The sequence below is a fragment of the Globicephala melas genome, chromosome 10, assembly GCF_963455315.2.
Source record: "Globicephala melas chromosome 10, mGloMel1.2, whole genome shotgun sequence".
Lineage (NCBI taxonomy): Eukaryota > Metazoa > Chordata > Mammalia > Artiodactyla > Delphinidae > Globicephala > Globicephala melas.
Genome location: NC_083323.1, coordinates 95071964 through 95093198, shown reverse-complemented (window position 1 = coordinate 95093198; position 21235 = coordinate 95071964). Strand labels below are relative to the sequence as shown.

The window sequence follows — 21235 nt, the reverse complement described above, 5'->3', positions numbered from 1 at the left end:
TGCTATGAACAGAGCAATGCACAAAAGAACAACAGATCTGCTTTCATGGAGCTTACATTCTAATAGGGATGGATACATGAGAAACACAGTCATATATGAAATATATATTTTTGATATATATAGATATATATTTGAGATATATATGTTTGACATATATATTTGAGATACATATATTTTATATATATATTTGAGATATAGATAGATAGATTTGAGGTAGTGGTAAATGTCAAGAAATAAAAACAAAGCAGAGTTAAGCTGATAGAGTGAAGGGCTAGGTGTTTGATTTTAGATAGAGGAGTGTAAGTGGAAACCAGGAGACCAATTTCAAGGCTATTGTAATAGTCTTGTTTAGAGGTGATACTGGTCAGGACAAGGTCGTAGCAATTCATGTGGTAAAACATGGTCTGGATATATTTAAACTAACATGATTTTCTGATGAAATGGATGTGGGTGAGACGAAGGAATATGCCTTAATCCTTTGCCTGAGGAGCTAGAAGAGAAAAGTTGCTTCTTTCTCTCCCATCCCTTTCTCTTCTTCACCCCCTAGCAAAGATGGGTTTGATCAGAATCAGCAGGGAATTGCAAACTCTATGGCAAGGGAAAGAGAACACTTTTAAGAGGGGAAAAGGAAGTTGGGGGCGGAGGGGCTATAGTCAACAGAGTCCTTGGCTTTTCATTGAAAATTGCCTCTTTCTGAGATAAGAAAATGTGGTTGAGGAGTAGATCTAGGAGAGAAAAATTAAGGCTTTGGTTTCTTGTCTACATTAAAATTGAGAGTGTTAGTCTTGAGGAACAAACATTGATTACACTCTCCTTCCTTTATAGGAGGGGTTTTGTGTTTAGAAAAAGTTTGAATCTTTGAGAAGTCATTTAAACCTAAGTTTTTTGATGGTTTATTTATTATATAGTGTATCTTTCTAGTTTGGCTAATTGAGAATTTTCTAAAGAGTAAGTTTGTGTGACAGCTGACCAAGTATCAGTACCAAGAAAGAATCAGCTACTCTCTTGACCCAGAATACTGTTTTAAATGAGGATCTTGCACTATGGCAATGCCAGAAAGTACTGCTTTCAGTACCAGATTCTTCCTCTCCCTGGTTCTCTCCCAACACCAAAAACAAACTCTCAGCCTGTTTATATAGATAATAATAATTCTAGATGGATATTAGGACACTTACCAACTCATTCAGGGGGTGAAAATTTTCATCCAACAAGACAACACGAAATTTCACTGAAACAGAAATATTTTTCATGAGTCCCGGAAACCTGAAGCCAGGCCTATAGGCTAGTAAGACAGACTATAAGGGAAACAGGATTCCTTTGACTGGGGAATACACAAGGTAGGAAGATCTTTCTTTTTTGAAGTTGTCCTGACCATAGGCCTTCTTGTACCTGTCTGCTCTGGTTTGTAGATGGGTTTGTCTGTCTGGACAAAGACCAGACTCTCTTCATTTTTAACCAACACTGTGGTCCGCTTCTTGAATTCTTGCGTTGGTCCTTTCACTTGGATAGTGAGGAACATTACCTCCTCATTGGATGGAGATCTTGGGATCTGAAATATAGGAGAGATCCTGAGAACCCGTTCATCTGCCAAGTTTCTTCCTCCAGTCCCTGTCCCACTTCTCCCTGGGAATCTTGTCCCTTTTACTTAATTTCACTCTCTCATTCTCATCAGGGAAATTTGGCATGGACAGGAATTCACAGACAGAATGACTTCTGTCATTTACAAATGGGAAGACAGAACACAGGATGGAGGAAATTACATCAGTGAGAGAGGTCATAAATGATACTCACATCTCCTTATAGATCAGCCAATACAGGTTTTTAAAAAATGTTTTTGCTTTATTTATTCATTTTAAAATTTTTATTTTATGTTGGAGTAGAGTTGATTAACAATGTTGTGTTAGTTTCGGGTGTATAGCGAGGTGATTCAGTTATACACATACATGTATCTATTCTTTTTCAAATCCTTTTCCCATTGAGGTTATTACAGGATATTGAGCAGAGTTCCCTGTGCTATACAGTAGGTCCTTGTTGGTTATCTATTTTAAATATAGCCGTGTGTACGTGTTGATCCCAAACTCAATCTATCCTCCTCCCCACCCTTCCCCTGATAACCATGTTTGTCTCCAAGTCTGTGAGTCTGTTTCTGTTTTGTAAATAAGTTCATTTGTATCCATTTGTTTTTAGATTCTGGATATAAGCAATATCATATGATATTTGTCTTTCTCTGTCTGACTTACTTCACTTAGTATGATAATCTCCAGGTCCATCCAGGTTGCTGCAAATCAGCTAATACAGTTTTTTTTTCTTTCATAATTGAGATGTTTTATTGGTTGTTTTGAGGATCAGTACACAGACATTTCAATTTGTACACAATTCTTAACATACATACCAAAAATCTAAAAAATCATGTAGTTGTGATTCTTTTCTGAACAGTTATTCCAGTGACCTTCCAGCTTAAAATTTGGAGGCAAATTTTCCTTGACAGGCTATCAAGTACCAATACCTTCAAATATTGATATGCTGTTACATCGTAAGTCCCACTAATTCACAATTTAATATCATATACACTACATACCCAAACTGTCAATCGTTCATAGCACATTAACAAAGTTACTAGAAGAACTGGACTACCACGACCAAAGATGTTACAGAGTGCACAAAATTCTGACCAGGAGAGCCAAGATCAAGGGGTGAGTGGTTTGCTTTAGGAAATAATTCTACCAAAAACAACATGGGAGGAGAAGTAATTTAAAGTGTTCAAGGCATTAAATGCACAACTGACTCCAAACTGCCATTTAGTATGCTTTGTATTATAGGATATAAAATATCGCCCATCTATGGAATGTTAAGCTGGCACCCAAGACAATGCCTGCCACATTCAATATCCCACTATTTTCTGGTGGTACCAAAAAGTAAACAACCAGCAAATGATTTCACCTCTTAAAAAAAAGCATTTACACTTAAAAAATGGGATGAGGTAGGATTCCCTCCTTTTTAAAAATGTTTCTAAAGCTACTTAAAAATTTGCATTTACAAAATAGTTGATAAAAATATTCCTCTGTATTGTACAAGAAGGGAAACGGGAACCACTGATAGGACCAAGTGTGTGATATTCATTAGACTTGGCTTCTTTCTCTCCTGCTTCATCAGAGGCTGGGCTCTCCTCGTTTTCAGTTTCTCCGTTTTCTGCAGGTGAGTCTTCTTTAGTCTCTTGGTTAGCCACTTCGGCCTGTTTTCCCTTTGCTCCCCTTTTCCTTTTTGTTTTGCACGTTTTTGTCTGAAGATTTATCCTTTCCTGCCGCTTTTTTGGCTTCGTTTCCACTTTTTCAGGAGCCGGTTTCGCTGAAAGCCTTGTCAGCCTCCTCTTGGGCTCCTCCTTCGCCGCCCCATCGGCGGAGCTGACCTTCCTCTTGGCCGTGGTGGCGGTGGGGCTGGCACGTGCCGGGGGCCTGCGAGCCCCGCACACCGAGAGCCTTGGCGAAGCTGGGCTGCCTGGCCTCTGCCGGTCCTCCCGCCGGCCGAGCTCGCTAATACAGTTTTGATTCACTTATACACTGAACTTTACCAAACTGATGTTACGTGGTAAAAGAGCATGGTAGAAGCATCTCTTAAGGCTATGAGAAAGGAAACTGCAACATATTATTGGCTGTACGCTGTAAGGATTCTATACATGGGCAACTCTGAAGAGCTATTGGATAGTCACTCATGGTAATTTCTACAAGTTCACTCTTAGAAAGAGTATGGGGTGGTGTGTTCCTGTCAGCCCACTACTGGGGCTTATGTTAAACACTGGCCTAGTTTTCTTTGTTAGTATTTTTTCCATTTTAATTTTCAGGAGAACTCATATTTTCCCTTTGTCTAGTGCATACTGCTTTTCTTTTTTTTCTGGTTAATAGGTATTTTCTCTAATCATTAAGTTGATTTTAATCTCTATAAATATTGGTCTACTATTATTTATATTGGAAATTCATGCATTGCTTCTTAATTTCTACACTTAGTCGCTACAGTTAGATTCCTTCCTGAAGTCCATGCCAGCCTCTCAAAGTCTTATCTTGACTGAATTCTGGTTGCCTATGTTCCCAACCGATAGAAACAAGTATTTTAAGTCAAACAGCCATACTCACAGTGAAGGAGACACAGTGGAATAAGTCTTTCTTTGCCACCACATCAGTAAAGAGGCTTCTGTTCTCTCTGAGGGACTCCAAGGAGGCGCTTACGGTCACCGTCTCATTCAGGTGCTTCAGAAGGAGGCAGCCCTTCTCAGGGGTCCCAGTGTGGAGCAGGGAGGGGACCAGCACCATGTAGTGCCTGGGGATGGGGGAATCCAGTTAGAGGAGAGTGTAGGAGGCGAGGCATTATTACCAGCAGCACTATCTTCCGCCATAATTCTTGTTACTATCGTTAGTTCTATGCCAAGAGAAGACATGTTGATAAGCATGAAATTGATCTCTGCCGTTGGAGGGCATGCGTGGGAGTTACTCCCCTTTCCATCGTCAGTGCCATGTCAGTGAACATTTTACTTGAAGTGAGGCTTTAAGAGGTTAACATTTGCAGGTGTACCTCACTTTAAGGAACCCAAATATCAATCTGTGAGCATCTGAATTCAAATAAAAATATGCTAATTATATATATTTATGCTGTAAATCTGTTTTACATTAGGGTTGCTGTAAAAAGCAAGCAAGTTCTCATGTGGAACACTACAGAAACCAATCCACTTACAGAACTTTTATTTATTTATATATATATATAAAACAAGCCTGTAAAAATGGAATGGCAAGTTCTTGCTTTCCACTCTGAGGCTTAAGGAGAGTCCTTAAAGTCTCAGCGTGTTAAGCAACTAATGAAATCTTAGTGTGTTACCTAACCCTGGATGTTTGCATATTAAATATTTGCCTTTCAACTCAGGGTAGACAAAAATGGTCTACTCAAGAGTGATCTTCTAGAGATTGGATTTGGGGTCCTCATGAACAGAACAGAAACTTTCTCAATGCTCTCATATATAATTTATTGACACTTGAGTTTTCTAACATTTTTGCTCACAGAATTCCTATTTTTAGACACTACGCCCTCCTTACATGTATTCAAGTAAACATCTATTTTTTATCACAAGTTTAAACAATAGTAAAATATATTATTTTTGATGAAATTTTAAATTAAAACTTACATTACTTTTTTGTACATCTCCCATCGAATCTTAAATATCATAGTGATAAGATATCCAGTATGATCTATTTAAAAAATACATCAAAATGTTCTTTTTGTAATGATCAGAAATTTAGCATCTTTCCCCCTTTTCCTCTGTGAACTTTCATGCCATTTACCACACAGAAGTTTGTCCTAACATTTCTATGCTTCAAAATATTTTATGGATCACTCTTCCTTCTTTGTTTTTATATATATATGTGTGTATATACATATATGTATATACACACATGCATATATATATACACATATATATGAAATATTATATGTGGGTATATAAATTTAACTTCAACTCTTCTTTTAAATTTAATGTGACCTTAAAGCTGTAAATGTTAAACATTTTCTTCTGGATTGAATTGTTTTCAAAAGTCTTACTAGTATACAACTGATCAAAACAAAATAAGTATATTACAAATTATGATTCATATTTATTATATATAAAATCAAAATACTTTTGAAGTACATCTTTAATGAAAATAATGAGTTCTTATATATCCATGGATGGATATTCCTTATTGCAAGAATTAAATAAGGTCTAACATTAACTCTGTTGCTGTTTTTCGTTTGTGTAGATATAAGTACCATGAAAAATTGTTCACTTAAAAGTAAATAAATGACAGATGAAACAACTATATCATTTTTACCAGTTCTTGTAACTCCTTCTGCATTATATGCCAAAGATCACCCAGTGCCCTATTATCAAGAATTGCTTCTAATTGTTTATCAGCTGGTATTTCCCTTAGATCTTCCTTCAATTTTGTTGAAACAAAGAATTCGTCGCCACAAGATCTGCAAAAGGATTTTTTCTCCTGTCATTAGAGTCCTTTGCTTTCTCAACATCAACATCGGTATTTCAAATTGCTCCTTTATTTGGCACCCTAGGGATTTTTATACTCCAGAACAGTGTTCTACAGTAACATCTGATTGAGGGAGGTTTGTCTTTCTCTTTTAAAGTGAAAGATAGGAAATTAAGACAGGGGAGGTAAGAAAGGATAAATAGCATGGTCTCAAGCAGATCAATATGAATGTGAGGATCTGAAAATTGATTCCTTTAAAAGAATCACTTTCCAATGCCCTTTAGAAAGTCTTTGTATATCTCCAGAGAATTTAGAGATTCAGAGATTCAGAGATCCAGAGAGTTGGAGAAAAATGGTTAAGAATAAGTGAAGACTGAATAAACCAGATTTGTAAAATCTCATAATTGGAAGACACCTTAAAGATAAGAAGGTGACAGTTCCATAGGGAAGACGAATGAATGATAAGGAGGATTTGAAATAAAGGAAAGGACTCTTCAAGTTTATGCTCTATGTGAAACTCACGGTATTCCAGAGACTGAGGCATCTGTAGGCAGGAAGACCAGAAGAAGGAGAGTAAGACTTGGATGGAGGAGTTTGTTCTTCTTCTCCCCCATGCTGCAGGGAGAAGGGACCAGAGGAGACCAGACTGTATTGTGCCTTTCTCCCTGCAGTTGGTCTGGTCCCAAACATTCCTCAGAGCAACTAGGCTTTATGCTGTTCTCTGTGTAAACAGGAAGTTCCACCCACACAAGGTGTCTAAACAAAGTAGAGGTCTTTGAACATTCTCTGAAAGGGTCATTGCTCTCAGGGACTTAATTACAGTCAAGGTTAATTCCTGGTGGGCTAAATAGGATTCCTGGAGGGATAAAATCCACATTCCCATTAGTGCTCACTTTCCCTGGGTTTTACCGTAAAGCAGCTAATCGGCTTTTCAACCCCTTCTCTCTCTTACTCCCTCCTTTCCACTTCCCCATAGTGCCTTGTATGGCTTTCCTCACATCTCTTGCATGAATAGCTGGCAGGGGAAGCTATAATTTAAGCAACACAAGACAGGCTCAAAATAGGTATTTCACTACAAGTCAGTCTGCCTGCAAGTCCTCCATCAGATATGTCTACCTCAAATGTTGAAGCAGTTTCAGAATTCAGCAGTCCTCTATGCAAAAGACATTGGGTTAAAAGAATAGCTTTTTGAGCTTGGGGTTTTTACTGGATTGCAGATAAAGAGTTAGGTTGTGGAAGAATGATGATAGAAATATTTTCCTGTATTAAGGAAGTGAAAAGATGAAAGGAGAAGTAGCAGGACCTCAGAAACAAGCTTTGACTTACTGTGCCTAACAAAGATACCAATTGCCTTTATCATCTACTATACAAACACATTTTGTTACTGCCTTCTAAATGTGCAACTCCCCTTCAATCTTTAATCGTGTTAACTGTTTTATTCATCCATCCATCTGTCCATCCATCCACCCATCCATTCATCCATTCATTCATCCAACTGTTTGATTGTTTTGTGTTTATTGAGCCTAGTTGGTCTAGGAATCATACAAAATCATGGAGATGGATGATCAAATATGAAGAAACAGATTGCACATTCTTGCAGGTGTAAAAGCAGACAAATAAGCAATAAAAATACAGTAGCCAGACATCATTATTGGAGAAGTTCAGGATGCTCTGGGAGCACTGAACAGGGACACACAATGCAAACCTGGGCCTTGGAAAGGAAATCTAAGGTAAAGCAAAATGTAAATCAAGTTCTAGAGTGTGGATGGTGGTTAGCCAGAGGGAAGTAGGAGATAAAAAGTGCATTCTAAGCACATAAGGAATGACATAAACAAAGGCACAGGAGGTAAAAACCATCATGAAATGTTTGGTAAAATGAAAAGTGTTTGGTATGAAGAAAATGCCTGTATACTTAGAAAAGTGGTGAAGCAAGCTTGCTTCAAATTAAAAAGGAACCTGTTGGTACTACTAGGGTATTTGGGGAGTAATCAGTGAAGTGACTTCCCCAGATTTGTTTCTTGGAAAGATCACATTTACTGAAATTTGGAAGACTGATTGGAAGGAGGCAATCCAGGAGGCAGGGTAGGAGTTGCACAATTATATGGGTGAGAAATGATGATATTTTGAGCTAGGGTGTTCATAATGAGATTGGATAGAGGTTGACAGATTTATATCATATTTAAGAGGTAAAATTATAGTACACAGTGAATACATGAATGTGATGGGTAAAGGAGAATGTGCTTTTCAGTTTTCCTGGTTGGTCACTGAGTGAGTGACTTGCATTGCCTTTAACTGGTTGAGTGAAACACAGGAAACAGGGTGGGAAGGAGAACAGAGGGCTGAGGGTTGGGAAGAGAAAGAGTCTAGTTTTAGAAAGCGCTTGTGGGATAGTCCAGTAATAATATTCGTAGGGAGTTTAACATTTGCATCTAGAGCTTAAGGCAGTGTGATCTAATAAAAATATAAGGTGAGCCTCCTATGTAATTTTACATTTTCCAGTAGCCACATTGAAAAACAAAAAGAAACAGATTAAATTAATTTTAATGATATAATTTACTTACCTCAGTATTGCCAAAACATTATCATTTCAACATTTAATCAATATAAAAATTGTTAATGAGATACTTTAAATTCTTTTTTCATACTAAGTCTTTGAAATCTGGTATGAATTCTACACTTACAACACATATTAATTTAGACTAGCCACATTTCAAAAGCTCAATAGCCCATGTGGCTACTGGTTATCAGATTAGACATAGCAGGTTTAAAGCAATGTTTTTCAAATTATGGGTCACCATCTATAGTGAGTTGTAATGTCATGATCAGTGAGTCATGACCAAGAGTTTTAAAAATGTAATAGAGGGCTTCCCTGGTGGCGCAGTGGTTGAGAGTCCACCTGCCGATGCAGGGGACGCGGGTTTGTGCCCCGGTCCGGGAAGATCCCACTTGCCGGGGAGCGGCTGGGCCCGTGAGCCATGGCCGCTGAGCCTGCGTGTCCGGAGCCTGTGCTCCGCAACGGGAGAGGCCACGGCAGTGAGAGGCCCACGTACCGCAAAAAAAAAAAAAAAAAAAAAAAAGTAATAGAACACAATAAAATAGAAAACACAGTGTACCAAACAGAATAAGTGAAACTATTGATTTTGGAAATATTCGTTTCAATGTTGTGCAGCAGAAACTTTGGTTGTGTCCTATTACCCCTTCTCCAATTCTGTCTTTAATACTAGAACACCTGAGTTTTCTCTGGGCACAAACTGCCTCACTGAAAACTTTCATTTCCTAGCCTTCTCCTTTAAGGCTGGGCATGGTATACAGCTAAATTCTGGTGATTGACATGTGAGTGCAAGTGATGTATGCAACTTTCAGTTCATGATTTAAAAAGGAAGGGCTAGGTTCTGTGCCTCCCTTTGCTTCCTACCACTGGCTGGAATGTGGACATGTGGGCGGTTGTCCCATCTTCCATTGTAGGTAATAAGATGGAAGCCATGTGTCAAGGGAGGCAGAACAACAAGCAGGACAGACTGAAGAGGGAGGAGATATGGGGATGTATGTATACGTAGAGCTGATTCACTTTGTTATACAGCAGCACCTAACACACCATTGTAAATCAACTATACTCCAACAATGATGTTAAAAAAAAAAAAAGAAAAAAGGAGGCATAGACTGAATCCCTGAATCATCCAAAGGCCATTTTAGCTTGGACTTTCATGTAAGAGAAAAACACTTTCTCTTATTTAAAAGCCTTTGCATTTTGAGATATCTTTGTTCGAGCAGTAAAACTTGTATCCTAACTAATATAATTTCTCTTTCTTTATTACTATCTCTATCATCTCTATCTTTAACTATGAGTGTCCTGAGTCACAATGTAAAGGTTACATTGTGAAAATGTGATTTCAGTGTTACATTGCAAACTGTCTCATGAAAATATACAAAATTCTTATTGTAGGTTAAAGTTAAAGCAATCTGAACACCACCAGTTTACTGAGATCTGGCCTATTTGTACAGATTAGAGATTTATCAGCTTATAGGGAGAGCTGATGCCATGGAAATAGATAATATGGGATGAAAATAGAAAATAGTCCAGGACAGAGCTAGGCAAGGGCACCCAAATGTAACCTGAATGGCTAGACAGAGAGAGAGAAACACAGGAGACTGTGGGATCTCTGAGTCCCAAAGAAGGGACATTTTAAGAAAATGGTCAAGAGAAGGTTTTTACTAGTCAGAGTAAAACCTTACTGTACCTGTCAGAATTAATATTTATATTTTGAATCTTAATGACTGAGAAAGAGGTCTAGTTCACCTGTCTGCTGTGGGCTTTGATGTAGGGCAGCATCCAAATAAAGAAAGTTAGGCTACCTGAATACCAAGTCCTTGACAGAAATGACGGCACACAACTTGGACAAGTTCTGCACAGTTTCGAGGCATTTAGCAAAGAGGTAAAGGGTTAAGAGAAAAAAGAAGGTAAGGGAAAGAAGGAAGGCAGTTTATGGTAAAGAAGGTAAGGGAGCAAAATGCAGGAAAAAGCCATTAAAATAGAACAAGGAGAATCATTTGGGAATTGAGAAAAAAGATTAGGAGGTATTGGGCCTTAACAAAAATAAACAGAAAAAAATGTTTCCCCTGTATTGCTGTAGTGCTTGCTGGGGACTGAATGTAGTTTCTCTAATGGCACCACTGGTTACACATACGCTACCCGTAGTTCCTAATAAGTGATAATGAAGGACATTTCAGCTGGTTACATATTAACCACTTTCAAAAATCAGAAAGCTCAGTTACTGGAATACCACATTCGCTCTCTCAGACAGTATACTTGCTTTACCTTTCCGTAAATATCTAGGGCAAACTTGGAGTTAGGGCAATGTGTATCTACAGAGATGTTCTCAAAGATCAGAGTGTTTCTCATTTATGCCATCTCAATGCTCCTTTCTAATTTTTAATGAGAAAAAATATTTGAATGTACAAAGATAAAAAGCATAACAAATCCTCAGATCGTTTCTAAACAATGTACTTGCCATAGTTTCTCAAAATTATCAAAATTTTAGTGTGTTATCTTTTAAATTGTTCTTTATCTTGTTTTGTTTTTTTAAATTTATTTTAATTTATTATTTTTTAAGATTGATCTGATGACTCTCAAGCTTTATTTATCTATTTTGGCCATGCTGTGCAGCATGCAGGATCTTAGTTCCCTTAGTTCCCCTGAGCAGGGATTGAACCTGTGCTCCCTACAATGGAAGTGTGGTCTTAACCACTGGACCGCCAGGGAAGTCCCTAGCACGTTATCTTTTAAATTAAACTCCACTTGTTCCTTTAAGTTTCTAAAGAGTACTGATATTCACAAATCTAATCTTTTTTACTAGACGCTACATTGTGATGCAGAGGAATTAGTGCCCGAATTAAAACAATTTATTACAAACAATAGAGTTCAATGTCTGTCCTTACATATACATACTTTGGGGCATGTAGAAGTATTTTCGTATGATGAACCTGTGCTGTAAATTTGCTATGTAAAAGAGTATACACATTTAAAACTTTTATAGTACTGTTACATCCCCTTTCTGAAATGAATCTGCCAGAAATAGAGACACAGACATAGAGAACAAACATATGGGCACCAAGGGGGGAAAGGGGGAGTGGGATGAATTGGGAGCTTGAGATTGACATATCTACACTAATATGTATAAAATAGGTAACTAATGAAAACCTGCTGTATAGCACAGGGAACTCTACTTAATGCTCTGTGGTGACTTAAATGAGAAGGAAATCCAAAAAGGAGGGGATATATGTATACATAGAGCTGATTCACTTTGCAGTACAGCAGAAACTACCACAACATTGTAAAGCAACTATACCCCAATAAACAAATAACTCTGCCAATTATCTTCTACCAGCAATGTCTACAACTGCATTTTTCCCATGCCTTTAAAAAATTTCCCAATCTGATAGGGAGGGGTGCGTGACATATATTTTTCTTTTTCAAGTTTATGATTACTAGTGATGTATTATATCACTGTTACTTGTAGGAACTCTGTTGCTTGTATTTTAACTTTGTCTTGGGGTTTTATTTTCTGATTAGGAAGGCCTTTTGTACCCCCAAATTGTAAAACTATGCTACATGTTTTTCCTAATTTAAATATTTGTGCTTCATATTTTTATCTCTAACCCTATACAGTTTATTTTTGAATATGAGACTAGGTAGGGAATATGTTTCAGAGTGAGTTTTCCTTTGGTGAATGGAAAATGTGTGTGTGAGTGTGTGTGTGCATGCACACACGCATAGGGTTGTTTCATGACTCTTTACTTTATGAACCCACTTTGTTCTCTGTGACTCTCATGTTCACTCTGGAACTTTTCAGTGTCAGAACTTTTGTTTTAGAGAGTTATATTTAGTCTGGGAGCGAACAATAGAATCAGATTTTAATAGGAAAAGATAAAATTATTTGTCAAGTTTTATTTAATTACTTAGATGATAATGATGATATGGACAACAACAGTAATGATAGCTCGTAATTACATAGTGCTTACTATTTATATGACTGTGCTGAGTAATGTTCTAAGAGCTTTAGATGCTCTAATTTATTTGATTTTTGTTATGCCCAAATGTTATTGAATCACAGGTTCTTAAAATAACACACAATTTCTAGTAATATAAAATTTTGTAAGAAAAATTATGGAATATATTTTGTAAGATACTATTAAAGCTGTTAAGTTTTAAATGGTATTGCTTTTTAAATTTATGTGTTTTCATAGCAAGTTATAAACACACAATCTCCTATTACTTCATTTGAAATAATCAAATATAATATGAGGTAAAATTGTTATTTATGAAGCAAAGTGTATGAAATCAGGGAGTGTGATACCTCTAGCTTTGTTCTTTTTTCTCGGGATTGCTCTAGCTAGTCTGGGTCTTTTGTGGTTCCATATAAATTTTAGAATTTTTTTTGTTCTATTTCTGTGAAAAATGTTCTTGTGATTTTGATAAGGATTGCACTGGATCTGCAGGTTGCTTTAGATAATATTGACATTTTAACAATATTAATTCTTCCAATCCACGAACATGGAATATCTTTGCATTTCTTTGTGTCTTCTTTAATTTCTTTTATCAAAGTCATATAATTTTCAGTTTACAGGTCTTTCACCTCCTTGATTTAATTTATTACTAGGTATTTTATTCTTTTTGTTGCAGTTGTAAATGGGATTGTTTTCTTAGCTTTCTGGCTCATTTCTGCTAGCTCATTGTTATCATGTAGATATGCAACAAATTTTTGTATGTTGATTTTATACTCTGCAACTTTACTGTATTTATTATTTCTAATAGCTTTTTTTGGTGGAATCTTCAGGATTTTCTGTATATAAAATCATGTCATCCTTAAATAGTGATAGTTTTATTCTTCCTTTCCAATTTGGATGCCTTTATTTCTTTTTCTTGCCTAATTGCTCTGGCTAGGACTTCCAGTACTATGTTCCATAAGAGTGGCAAGGAGTCTTACAGTGTTCAAGGAGCAGGGTGTGATCAGCTGGTGGGCATTCTTCTGATTGGCTGGTGGTGATGTAATTGGGAGTCAACATCATCAACCTTCTGGTTCCAATCAGTCTAGAGTCTACCTGCTTTGTGGGCAGCACACAGTTAACTTCTTTCACCTGGTGGGGGTTTCAGTATCTGCAAAACAGCTCAAAGGACATGGCTCAGAATATCATCTATAGTCCTTGAGGAAGAACTGAAAGTTCTTGACTTTGTTTAATGGCTAAAGTATTATTATTTTGTCTTGCTTGACTGTTTTCCTTTCTGCATTTTCTTATTTCTCTGATTAGATTTCTTCTTTTTTTTTTTTTTTTCTGCGGTACGTGGGCGTCTCACTGTTGTGGCCTCTCCCATTGCGGAGCATAGGCTCCGGACGCGCAGGCTCAACGGCCATGGCTCACGGGCCCAGCCGCTCCCCGGCAAGTGGGATCTTCCCAGACCGGGACACGAACCCGTGTCCCCTGCATCAGCAGGCGGACTCTCAACCACTGTGCCACCAGGGAAGCCCCTAGATTTATTCTTTGACTAAAGTTTTTCTACAGACAAAAGGCAGGTAGAAGACATGGGTGTGGGTCTATTCTGGGAAGGCCTCATAGGGTCCTGCTCAGTTACATGAATTGAATGAGTTAAAGAATGTGCAAGTTCTTGGTAAACTTAAAGCACTACATAATGTTGATGTGAACTCCTTTTGTTGTAGATGGCAATTTACAGAGAAGGCAGACTTTCCATAGAAGTGGGTGCCTAAAAGTCATGACTGTACCTTGATCATGTCTATCTGACCACAGTGTATCAGAGCAGGGGTGGATGCCTGACCCAAACAGGGCTATATGGATTCTCCATCTTGAAATTTGAATTTGGACCAAAAGATGACTGTTCTGGCCTTGCTGATCTAATGTAAGGATATTAGAAACCTAGGAAGCTTTAGGGCAGCTGTCTTCTATTGGGTTGGCCAAAGAGTTCATTTCTTTTTTTTCTGTAAGATGGCTCTAGTAGTGCTTAGTTATCTTTAACTTCATTCGAAACAATTTTGTTAGATTGTATTGTGACAGCTGTCATATCAGCGTGCATTTAAACAAAAACATCAAAATTGGTGAATTTTTGTGTAGCCATTTTAATATTGAAGATGGAAAAAAAGCAACATTTTTGGCATATTATGCTTTATTATTTCAAGAAAGGTAAAAATGCAACTGAAACACAAAAAAAGATTTGTGCAGTGTTTCATGATTCAGTCTTGTTAGGTTTTATGTCTAGAAATTTCTCTGTTCTAGATTGTCCAATTTTTTGGTTTATAATTGCTCATAATGTCTTATAATCTTTTTTATTTGTGAGAATAATTGTAATATCTTCTCTTTGATTTCTGATTGTGTGAATACTCTTTTTTTCTTAGACTAGTTAAGGGTTTGTCAATTTTATCTTTTCAAAAACACAACTCTTAGTTTCATTGATTTTTAAAATTGTTTTTCTTTTCTCTATTTCGGTTATTCCTTCTCTAATTTTTATGATATTCTTCTGCTAATTATGGGTTCAGTTTGTTCTTCATTTTCTGGTTCCTTGAAGTGTAAAGCTAGATTGTTTATTTGATGACTTTCTTCTTTTATATCATAGGCATTTATTCCCATAAATTTCTCTCTTAGTATGGCTATTGCGGCATCCCTTAAGTTTTGGTATGTTGCATTTCATTTTTGTTTGTCTTGAGATAGTTTTTAATTTCCCTTGGATTTCTTTTTTGACCCAATAGTTGTTAAAAAGTGTGTAGTTGGGACTTCCCTGGTGGCACAGTGGTTAAGAATCCACCTGCTAATGCAGGGGACACAGGTTCGAGCCCTGGTCCGGGAAGATGCCACATGCTGCGGAGCAACTAAGCCCGTGTGCCACAACTGCTGAGCCTGCGTGCTCTAACTACTGAAGCCCGCAAGCCTAGAGCTCATGCTCTGCAACAAGAGAAGCCACTGCAGTGAGAAGCCTGCAAGCCTAGAGCCCATGCTCTGCAACAAGAGAAGCCACTGCAGTGAGAAGCCTGCTCACCATAACAAAGAGTAGCCCCTGCTCGCTACAACCAGAGAAAGCCCGTACGCAGCAACACAGACCCAACGCAGCCAAAAAATAAATAAATAAATAAAATTTATTTTAAAAAGTGTGTTGTTTTATTTCCATGTATTTGTGAATTTTCCCACTTGCTTTCTATTATTGATTTTTTGTTTCATTCCATTGTGATTGGAAAAGGTACTTCTTAAATTTGTTGAGTTGTTTTGCAACCTAGTAAGAGATCTATCCTCTATCTTTGAGAATGTGCCATGTGCACCTGAGAGGAATGAGTTGCACAGTATTTTTTTTTTTGCCCCGAGCACCCATGGCAGTTTTATATATTTATTTAAATTTTTATTTTATATTGGAGTATAGTTGATTAACATGTTGTGTTAGTTTCAGGTGTACAGCAAAGAGATTCAGTTATACATATGCATTTATCTTCTGCATGTGTCTTTTAGGCCCAATTAGTCTATGGCCTTGCTCAATTCTGCTGTTTCCCTGTTGATTTTCTATCTGGATGATCTGTCCATTGTAGGGGGTGGAGTATTGAATTATCCTGTTATTATTGTATTGCTGTCTGTTTCTCTGTTTAGTTTTCTCAATGTTTGCTTTATGTACTTAGGTTCTCTGATGTTGGGTGCACATATATTTTAATCATTATATCTTACTGTGAATTGACGATCATCATTTTATAATGACCTTCTTTGTCTTTTAAGACAGTTTTTAGCTTAAAATCTATTTTGTCTGATATATAACCACCTCTGCGGTTGTTTTTGTTGTTTTTTTTTTTGCGGTATGCGGGCCTCTCACTGTTGTGGCCTCTCCCGTTGTGGAGCACAGGCTCCGGACGCGCAGGCTCAGCGGCCATGGCTCATGGGCCCAGCCGCTCAGCGGCATGTGGGATCCTCCCGGACCGGGGCACGAACCCGTGTCCCCTGCATCGGCAGGCAGACTCTCAACCACTGCGCCACCAGGGAAGCCCCATGAATTTCCATTTTTTAAGGATTGGTTACTGGACCTTTATTTGTTTCCTTTAGTAGTGTCATGTTTGTCTGATTCTTTGTGATCCTTGAAGACTTGAATTTGTGTCTCTGCATTTGAATGAGCAGTCACCTCTTCCAGTCTTTACAGACTAGTTTTAGCAGGTGAAGACCTTCTCCTACCTGGTTCCTGGACTGATGGGACTATCACTGAGGTCATGGTCAAGTGGGCTGGAGGCAGGTCTCAGGGATGCTTTGGATCTTCAGTTGACTCCAGGGTCACCAGACCTGTTACCATGGGGCACAGACAGATGTTGCTCCTCCAGAGTCCCTGGATGGACAGGAGTGCCTTCGGGGCTCTGGTTGAGTGGGGCTGAATCTGGATCACAGGGATGCTACCAGTTTCAGTCAGGTCCATGGTAGGTAGGCCTGCTACTGGCGTCACAGTTGGGCATAGTTCATTCTGGGACACATGGGTCTGGTAGCAGGACCATGGACAAGCAAGACTGGAGCTGAATCCACAGGGAGATAGGGCTACTACCAGATTACAGCCAGGGCCATGGTCAATGGGTCTGCTCCCAGGGTATGAGCCTGCCTTCTCAAGGCAGCTTTCCTCAGTCTTTGGCTCCACTGGGGTGCTACAACTTTCTACCTGGATTCCAAAGCTCCCCCAAAGACATTTTTATTTGTGCACGGTTTTCAGATTGGTATTTCTGTGGGAGGATAAGGGCTGGGGACTTCTGTTCTGCCATCTTACTAATGCACTCACATATTTTATTTTTTATTAGAAAGTTAAAAAATGTTAATTTTTATTGGATGAAATAAGTTGATGATTTTTTGTTATTGGTATAAATATTTTATGATATAATTTTATAAATGGAGCTTAAATGACCTGATTAAATCTGCTGCACTATCATGCATAAAGCACATCTTAATACATTGACTACATTTCTAGTTTCAGGTTCTCTCTTGTTTGTGAATTAATTGGAGTTAAGAATCTTCCTAAATTCTTTACACTTCTCTTTAAAATTTATAGTTATTTCCTCTAGGTCCAATTAATGGTATTTTAAAATATTAATTTCCTTTGATTATTTCCAACAACTTCAACCCAATTTTTATGTAAAAACTGAGATTTTTTTCATATTTATACTCTATCAGTTTGTGTAATTTATCACTAAAATTTGTAATTGTAGTAATGCAGATTTGGCAATAAACCACAATGATTCTGAGTAAGCATGTAAACTTGACTGTTAAGAGCAAAACTGTGAGGTTTTGAGAGATTATTATTTGCCACAAGCCTTTAACATTTCACTGGTTTTGTTTTCTGAAATGAAGAATGTTATTTCATCTGGTGAGTCTCTTAAGTGAAGACTAAAGTTTTTACTATAATTCATTTAAATGTTATGTAAACATGATATTCCATTGAAACTTTATTTCAGAGGAGTAACAAGTGTTAAGATTTTATGTTTAGAACAAAATTTACTCTATGAAGCAGCTTTTCATGTGACATAGGACCTTTTGAGGGGAAAATTTGAGTTTTGTCTGCTGTTTCTCCTGTGGCTCATCTTTGTATTAACCTGGTCTTAACATAGACTCCTTAATTTTTACAGAAGAATGCATAATTTACCACAAAAATTCTTATAATTCGTTAAGAATGCAATTAATTTCTAAGTCAAGAGACAGTTATTCTTCCACCGGTTTTCTTTGGCAGAAGCTGGGGTGGAGTGTTTGGAGTCAGAAGATATTTCATCCTTTCAGTTACACTTTTAAAGGATGTTGAATCTATTCACTTCCCTGTATATTTATGCTCTAACTTTTGTGAAACCAAACCACTGGAAAACTACACACCTGGACTATATTATCTTGTCTTGTTAACAGAATTTCACTAGGTGGCTTGCTATTTAATGTTATCAACTAGTCATAACCTCTTTTTTCTCTCTCTTTTTTTCCTCTCTTATTTCAGCAGAAGATGGTTACAAAAAACAATAATATTTAGTTACTTAAAACCTACACAGTCTGACTCATCATAGACATTTAATAACAAATATTTATTAAATGAAGAACCATATTAAATTTAATTCTTAAATTGATGCTAAATATAGATTGTTGTTGAAGGCATTATTCATCATCACTAGTTGATGATAAGTTTATGAATTCATTCAGCAAACATTAGATTGATAAATTCTGTTGGTGATAATGTAAGCGCAAATAAACAGTCACTATTTAAGAAAAGAATTGGAGAGAAGAAAGTAACTTTTCATTTTTCAAGTTTTTCAAATATTTCTCTGATTATAAAAATAATGCACATGTAAAAATATAGGCATGAAGAAAATAGAAAACAACACATGATCTTCCACTCCATATATTTCCAGTCTTTAGGTATTATTGTATATAATAATATATATGAAGAGGCAGTTGTAAATTTTCCTTTTCCTTTTTTTTACCATTTTGACCTTTTTAAAATGTACACTTCATTAGTATTAAATACATTCAGTTGCTGTGAAACGGATTTCCAGAACTTTTTATCTTGAAATTTAGAGTCTATACTCATTAAACAACCACTCCCCTTTTCCCCTTTGTCCTAGCTCCTGATAACCACATTCTACTTTCTGTTTCTTTGGCTTTGATTACCTTAGATACCAAGTGAACTCATACAGTATTTATCTTTTTGTGGCCTGCTTATTTCATTTAGCATAATGTCCTCAAGATTCATCCAGGTTGTAAATGTGACAGGATTTCCTTTTTAAGACTGAATAATATTCCATGGTGTGTTTATACCACATTTTGTTTATCCATTCATCCATCAGTGGACATTTACATTGCCTCTACCTTTTGGCTATTGTGAATAATGCTACCATGAACATAGGTGTACAAACATCCCTTTGAGACCTCACTTTTAGTTTTTCTGGATATATTCCCAGAAGTGAGTTTGCCCCATCATATGGTAGTTCTAGTTTTAATTTTTTGAGTTCTCATAGTATTTTTCATAGTGGTTGCACTGTTTTACAATCCCACTTACAGTGCACAGAGTTCTGATTTCTCCATATCCTGGTTTTTTTTTTTTTTTATTGTAACCATCCTAATGGATATAACCACAATAATAATAATATCTTATTGTGGTTTTAATTTAGATTTATTTGATGATTAGTGATGCTAAATATCTTTTCATATGCTTATTGGCTGTCTGTATATCATCTTTGGAAAAATGCCTATTCATGTCTTTTGCTCATTTTTAAAAAATCCAGGTATTTGATTTTTTGTTGTTGAGTTGTAGAAGTTCTTTATATACTATGGATATTAACCCCTTATCAAATATATGATTTGCAAATATTTTCTCTCATTCCATAGGTTGCCTTTTCACTCTGTCTATTGTGTTTTTTGATCTATGGAAGTTTTTAAGTTTGATGTAGCTTCCAGTTATCTCTTTTTGCTTTTGCTGCCTGTGCTTTTGGTGTCATAGTCAAGAAATCATTGCCACATCCAATGTCATGAAGATTTTCCCTTGTGTTTTCTTCTGGGAGTTTTATAGGTTTAGGTCCTACATGTATTTCTTTAATCGTTTTGAGTTAATTTTTGTATGTGGTGTAAGATAAGGGTCCATCTTCATTCTTTTGCATATGGATATCCACTTTTCCCAACACCATTTATTGAAGAGACTGTCCTTTTGCCATTGAGTGGTCTTAGCACTCTTGTTGAAGATCATTTCATCATATACATGAGGGTTTGTTTCTGGGCTCTCTGTTCTCTTCCATTGATCTATTTGTCTGTCTTTATGCCAGTACCACACTGTTTTGGTTACTGTAGCTTTGTAATGTTTTGAAACCAAGAAGGGAAAACCCTCCAGCTTTATTCTTTTTCTATTCAGGGTCCCTCAAGATTCCACATGAATTTTAGGATGAATTTTCTTTCAAAAGTGTGATTTTACTACACCATACATTTTGCTCTGCAATTTTTCCATTAAAACATATATTGGAGATACTTCCCATGTCAGCATAAATATCTATATTAAGAGAGGTATATTCTTTTGAATAATTACCTTATATATACATATTATAATAAATCAATATCATATAGATAACCTGTCAGTCTTCTGTTTTCTAGTTATTGCATCAATGAGCATGCTTGTCATTGCAGAGTAGTCTGTATGGTAAATTACTAAAAGTAGAAATATTGGATCAAAAGGTCAAGGCTGGACTATTTACAATAGCCAGGACATGGAAGCCACCTAAATGTCCATCAACAGAGGAATGGATAAAGCAGATGTGGTACATATATACAATGGAATATTACTCAGCCATAAAAAGGAATGAAACTGGGTCATTTGTAGAGACATGGATGGACCTAGAGACTGTCATACAGAGTGAAATAAGTCAGAAAGAAAAAAATATCATATATTAATGCATATATGTGGAATCTGAAAAGATTGGTGTAGACAATCTTATTTACAAAGCAGAAATTACAGACACAGACTTAGAGAACAAACGTATGGATACCAAGGGGAAAGGGAGGGTGGGATGAATTGGGAGATTGGGATTGACATATATATACTATTGATACTATGTATAAAATAGATAACTTATGAGAACATACTGTATAGCACAGGGAACTCTACTCAATGCTCTGTGGTGAGCTAAATGAGAAGGAAATCTTGGTGCTCTGTGATGACCTAGATGGGTGGGATGGGGGTGGGGTGGGAGGGAGGTCCAAGA

At 36.9% G+C, this 21235-nt stretch overlaps 1 protein-coding gene, 1 long non-coding RNA gene and 1 pseudogene across 2 annotated transcripts in view; 1 reads left to right on the top strand and 2 right to left on the bottom strand.

Moving 5' to 3' along the window:
- Window positions 1-6887, bottom strand: part of LOC115840979 (alpha-2-macroglobulin) — a 40836-nt gene extending 33949 nt beyond the window's left edge. The window contains exons 1-4 of the mRNA XM_030834489.2: window positions 6525-6887; window positions 4128-4311; window positions 1390-1549; window positions 1176-1228 (exon numbers count right to left, since the gene is read on the bottom strand). Of these exons, the coding sequence (XP_030690349.1) occupies window positions 1176-1228; window positions 1390-1549; window positions 4128-4311; window positions 6525-6616 (489 nt within the window). The 5' untranslated portion in view covers window positions 6617-6887. The remainder of the gene's footprint in view (window positions 1-1175; window positions 1229-1389; window positions 1550-4127; window positions 4312-6524) is intronic.
- The window catches only part of LOC115840984 (uncharacterized), an 89918-nt gene extending 74587 nt beyond the window's left edge, over window positions 1-15331 (top strand). The window contains exon 5 of the long non-coding RNA XR_011377792.1: window positions 15257-15331. This is a non-coding gene — a long non-coding RNA (uncharacterized lncRNA). The remainder of the gene's footprint in view (window positions 1-15256) is intronic.
- Window positions 2847-3675, bottom strand: LOC132597945 (non-histone chromosomal protein HMG-14 pseudogene; annotated as a pseudogene).
- Window positions 15332-21235: the final 5904 nt, after the last annotated feature.